The 6,000-nt window shown below is 41.7% G+C and overlaps 1 protein-coding gene across 1 annotated transcript in view; it reads right to left on the minus strand.

Moving 5' to 3' along the window:
- The window catches only part of LOC131679545 (uncharacterized), a 55,370-nt gene extending 51,466 nt beyond the window's left edge, over positions 1-3,904 (minus strand). The window contains exon 1 of the mRNA XM_058960286.1: positions 3,747-3,904. Within this exon, the coding sequence (XP_058816269.1) occupies positions 3,747-3,773 (27 nt within the window). The 5' untranslated portion in view covers positions 3,774-3,904. The remainder of the gene's footprint in view (positions 1-3,746) is intronic.
- Between the last annotated feature and the right edge of the window lie 2,096 nt (positions 3,905-6,000).

Consider the following 6,000-nt stretch of genomic DNA (forward strand, 5'->3'; position numbering starts at 1 on the left):
CTTTTCTCACCGAGGGTGGAATGTACCGCTTCACACGTCTCATGTTCGGAGTTAACTGCGCTCCGGAGATTTTCCAGCGTGAGATGACAAGAATTTTAGTTGGAATTGAAAACGTTATTATATACATAGACGATATATTGGTGTTTGCCAGTTCAATAGAACAGCTGCACAAGACGGTTGCAAAAGTATTGAGGATCTTACGAGAAAACAATCTTAGCTTAAATGTTTCTAAATGTGAATTTGACAAGGAAAGCATACAGTTCCTCGGACATCGGATTGATGAGAATGGCTTTCATATTGAAGATGCAAAAATACGTCACGTACTGAAATTCCGGGAACCCTCAACCGCCTCTGAACTACGGAGTTTTTTGGGGTTGGCAGCTTTCCTCAGTCCGTACATACAGAATTTCGCGGACCTAACTCGCTCCCTATGGGAAGTGGCAACAACGAAGTCTTGGACTTGGGGACCTCGTCAATCGGAAGCCTTCGAGGCCACAAAACAGAAAATTATTCATTGTACGACCACTTTGGGATATTTTTCGGATGCGGACAAAACAGTATTGTATACTGATGCCTCACCGATTGCCCTGGGTGCGGTTCTTGTACAGGAGAGTAGGAACGGAACTCCTCGAATAATCAGTTTTGCTTCGAAAGCACTAACACCCACAGAGAAGAAATATGCCCAAAACCAGCGAGAGGCGTTGGGTGCTGTTTGGGCAGTCGAATATTTTTCATATTATTTGCTGGGAAGACACTTCACTCTACGTACAGATGCTAAGGGAATTACCTTCATGCTTAATCGTTCAAGAGAGGATTCTAAAAGGGCACTCACTAGAGCCGATGGCTGGGCCTTACGGCTTACCCCATATGACTATGTGGTTGAATATGTCGAAGGAAGGTTCAACATAGCCGATCCATCGTCACGTCTGTATGATGGACACGATGGAGCTTTCAATGAAACAGCGAGTCCATGGGAGATCGCGAAACTAGAGGCTAACGCTGTTGGTTTCTTGACAGAAGAAGAAATTAAGAAAGCAACTGTAGTAGACAGCACCCTAACTCAAGTATCGTTAGCCCTAGAAACCGGAATTTGGCCAAAGCACTTACGGAAATTCGAAGTACTGGCTGATAATTTTCACACCATGGACGGATTAATAACCAAAGAAGGACGTGTGGTTATTCCGGAAGCTCTTCGCCCTAAGGCTCTGGAAGTTGCTCATGACGGTCACCCGATGGCTGGGAAACTAAAAACGATACTCAGAGAGCGTGTGTGGTGGCCTGGAATGACGAAGGATGCTGAGGAGTGGGTGAAATCTTGTCAAACATGTGCCACCAACGGAAATCCTGAGAGAACCACCCCTATGCAACGTATATTTGCCCCCAAAAATATATGGGAAACAATCGCCGTAGATTTCAACGGGCCATACTCAAGGTTTGGTGGAATCTACATACTGGTATTAGTTGAGTACAGATCTAGATATATAATTGCCCACCCGGTGAAATCGACCAGCTTTGAACATACAATAAGTGTATTGGACGATATATTTTACAGAGAAGGATTTCCTAAAAACATCAAGACCGATAATGGCCCGCCCTTCAATGGTCAAGAATTTTCTCAATACTGTGCTGATCGGGGGATTAAGACTGTTTACTCGACTCCGCTGTTTCCCCAGCAAAACGGCCTTGTTGAAAGGTACATGAAACTCATCAATAAGGCCATGATAACTGCTGCCTCAAATGGAACCCACTATATGGATGAACTTAAAGCCGCTGTCAAAGCTCACAATTGTGCAGCTCATGCGGTTACAAAAGTCGCACCGGAAGAGTTGATGAATGGCAGAAAAATTCACCGCGGACTTCCACTTTTGATGCGGGGCAAGGTGAGTTATGATACGCTATGATCTCCCATTCAATCATGTTTATTCTATAATGTTCAGCAATTTGAAGATAATTTATTTTGTTTCGGAAATAAATTGCGTTACTGTAGTCATGCGTCTTTTAACAGTGTATTTGTGGCAATGAAACAGGATAACAGTAACGCTGTTTATGTATTTTTATAGCGATTGGTGATATTTTCTTTGATCGAATTTTTTCATTCGTATATAATTGAAAGGTAAACGTTCAAGATGAATTGATCGACCAACGAGATCAAGAAGCTAAGCTGGAAGGTAAGAAACGTGAAGATACTCGTCGGGGAGCCAAGGAGTGCCATGTCCTACCAGGACATCGTGTCATTGTTGCGAGACATTCCCGCGCAAAAGGTGATAGTAGATTTGATCCGAAGAAATTTACTGTTATGGAACAGTCCAACGGTAATTTGCTACTTTCTGATGACGACGGTCAACTTTTGAAGCGACACGTATCCCAAACGAGGAGAGTTCATGATTGGAGAGCTCCAATTACAGGATCAAGGCCAATCGTAGTAGAACCCCAGACTCGCCGTCCGAGAGAAAGGAAAACTCCTTCCTACCTCCAGGACTATGTGAGGCTGGTAGAGTTGGAAAAGGCGAATATGCGTGCAGTCACTCAACCAGATCGACATAGTTGAACACTTCGATATGTAAGATCCTAGCTATGAATCTTCATCGATAATCGACAATAAAAAAATTTCACAATGACATTATTAGATTATTCACGTACACTTTTCAGAAAATAATCTGAATAGGGAGCCGAGCACCTTTTTTTAGAGAAGGAGTGGGATGTGGGATACACCCTATGGTTTCGGTATACATGGGCTGCAGTACACCCCTCGGCGAGCCATCAACTGACGTTGACAATACAAAAAGGTTTGGAAGGTTTGCCAACACTGCTTCTGCTGTCGTAATAAAACTAGGGAGAGAATCTGCCTCTTTTGTCTACGTGCCGTCGAATAGGTAAGTTGTGTTTGGTGCAAAGCTCCGTGTCCTTTCCCCATTTTGCCAGACAATTGATGTGGCATAATGGCGAAACTCCACAGAAGTGTTCATATCATCTTTGTAGTAGAACTTGAATGATTTCATCTTTTCGCGGAGACTTCTACGGAGTCAAACTTTCAACCGCCCATTTAATCGATTCGGTTCTAAGAGCAAATGCCCAAGAATCAGAAAAACCTAACCAGAACTCAGGAGCAGTCGTCAGTGATAACTGCGTACAGCCTGGAGAGTGTGTTTCAAAATAAACAGTTGAGTACTGCATCACATTGCTTTTTTTGTAAATAAATAAAAGTTAGACGGCTCCGTAGAGCTCGCGCGTCAAACAAAAGAATTACAAAAAAGTAACACACGTTTTGGAAATTTCCGTTAAAATTTCATTATGATTTCAGTTCATCCTTAATTTACATAAATCCACGAATCGCAGCAAATATTCCTATGTTAAAGACATACTAGGATTTCTCTCACTTGACACCGAGCAACATCATTTTCAAACAGACACAAACTTCACTGCACACATCACAGCTCAAACGCCGATCGCACTGCAACAGTCCAACATTTGCATCCTGAGCCGGCCAGTATTGCAGTTCCTCTCGTAAAATAAATCTCGCGGGAATCTTTCACTACGATAAATTTATTCTTGCACTTTCCTCCTCCGCTGACTCATTAATCGGTTTTATCGTTTATCGTATCTCCTCCAACGCATATCTGGTCGTCCACGACGTTCTAACCTGTCAGGAATTCCTGCTACCATCGGCGCCCCATTCAAACGCATACCTCTGACATTCGGGAACCAACGAGGATATAACTTAGCCGAAGTTATTAGGTTTGACTCACCAGAGGTGTTGCCACTGCGAATTTCATTGCTAAATCGGAGAACCGGGTTCTAACGGGGGTCGGCACTGATTTAACTCGCTAAGGTTGACACTTCGCGGCCCTGTGGAGGACGTTTTCCTCAGTACGCTTCAGTAGCGCGTGTACTTCTGAATTCCTTAGTAATTTCAATCAAACTAAACTGAGTCTGTTGCAAAATTCTTATTAAATAGCGCTGGTAGTGCGTGCAAACCCGGTACTGAGATGCAGGCGTCGTGACGTTGTCTCCGTTGGTGCAAAATCGACGATGGTCATCAGCCGATAATAATTGTAGCTGAAAATGTGCATTAAAAATTGACTTTACGATGAAAGATGCACTTTGTTTGTTCAGCTCCGACCAGGAGGAGGTGGACACGGATTTTGCAAAGTCGTTCACGTCCGGTTGGCTTGAACAGACAGACCAGAGATCGGCGCGGCAGAGGAACTCAGCTACCATTTTCGGCTTCTCAGTTATTGGTTTTCGCCAAATAGGTCCCAAGATGTGGTCGCTTTTCCAAGGGTAAGGTGGTTATCAATTTTTGACCGTTCGAATCTGTTGCGCTGAGAAGGTTGATTCCGATCGTTCACTGCGGTCGTTGATAGCAGGAACCAATGCAACCGTCATTCAGGGCCAAGTTTGCATTGCGATGACATATCACTCACTGGCGCTAAAATAAAGTATCATTCCGGAAAGGCGAGAAAGCCGTTGGTTGCTGATGCCTTACTTTTTATTGGTTTTGATTTGCATCGTTGAAGTTCGATGATGCATTTTTATGGTTTGATTATTAAATTTAAGTGAGATGTGAGTGATTTTATTGGTTCGGTAAGGTTTATTGGTGCTGGCGAGGGAGTTATTAATTTCTTTAATAAAACAGTCAACCTGTGTGAAGACGTTAAGGTGAATATTCATTTCGATTTTATGGATCCAAGTGTCTTGAAAATATTACGTACGATATGGACATTGCGTAGGTGGGTGTGACCTTGCGAATATTAAGTTTTGATTCAATCATCAGCGTCGTTTGCTTAGTGACACATTGCAGAATATTCACCTGGTGGAGCAATTGCGTCTTTCTTATTTATCCAAACTATAATTCAATGGTTAAAAATGTTCCACTCAATATTAAAAAATATTTGTGCATTGTAACCTTTTAGTTTTCAGATATACAAATTGTAAAAAAAAGAATTTGGCACCGCCAAGCTAACGCATTTGTGCCTATTAAATAAACGAACTAAATAAAAAATTCAATGGCTGCTTATGTTCAATATATTTTTTTTTAAATTAATTTATTTACGCCCACAGCTCGTCGAGGCCGATTGTTTTTTTTTTATCTAGTCAAGTCTAGTCTAGTCTACACATATACAGCCAATACATGTAGGGATCCTGGAAAATTGTGGACGTTCGTCCACAATTTTTCTTGTCATTATTAATGTTTGTGGCACATATTGAATATGACACAAGCATTAAAGCGGCCAGGCCCACTGTGCAGCGTACAAAATAAAGATGATTCAAAATTATACGGCAATCAAATTATTCGTTAAATGAATAATTTAATCAACGTATTATTTTGAACCTTGAATAAGGAAGAAACGTGGACAACCGTACACAACCGTTTCAATTTGATGGGGGTTTGATAAATCGTTGGGAGTGACTATGATAAGAAGGTTAATGTCACTCCTTTGGTCCTAGGCTCCTGGGATGGGACAGAAGCATTAAGCCCTGCCCTGGCTAATGAGCCAGGGTTATAGCGCCCTTACTCGCTCTCTGAAACAATAGAGAAAATTGGCGAATCTGGTTAATTAGTAGTAATAGAGGCCGATTGTTTTTTTATTACAAAAAATAAAACATAAACAAGTAAATTATATTTCTGTCCACTGAAGCTTGAAGGCGCAGTTTTCTGCTACGTGCTGAGATTCTTTTTCTAGGCGGTGAAATATTTTCAGTGTTTTCCACTGCAACTTGCGGTTCAATTGGTTTGCCTTCTCTCGCGTTATGTTATGTGTTTCTAAACGGGATATCACGCTACCTCTGCAGTGCATGCGTGCATAGTTCAAACTTTACTACGATATCGGCTTTTTCCAATAGTGACTTCCCAGTAGTGTCTTTGGTTTGAATTATTGTCGCTAATCTTAATGCCAAAGAAGAAATAAAAAAAACTCTCGAAACCCGTTATGGAAAATCATCATCATTTCTATAACTACTTTCACGAAACTTTTCGATAACCTTTCGTCACTTGCATTA

Source organism: Topomyia yanbarensis, chromosome 2, assembly GCF_030247195.1.
Source record: "Topomyia yanbarensis strain Yona2022 chromosome 2, ASM3024719v1, whole genome shotgun sequence".
In the NCBI taxonomy this organism is placed as follows: Eukaryota; Metazoa; Arthropoda; class Insecta; order Diptera; family Culicidae; genus Topomyia; species Topomyia yanbarensis.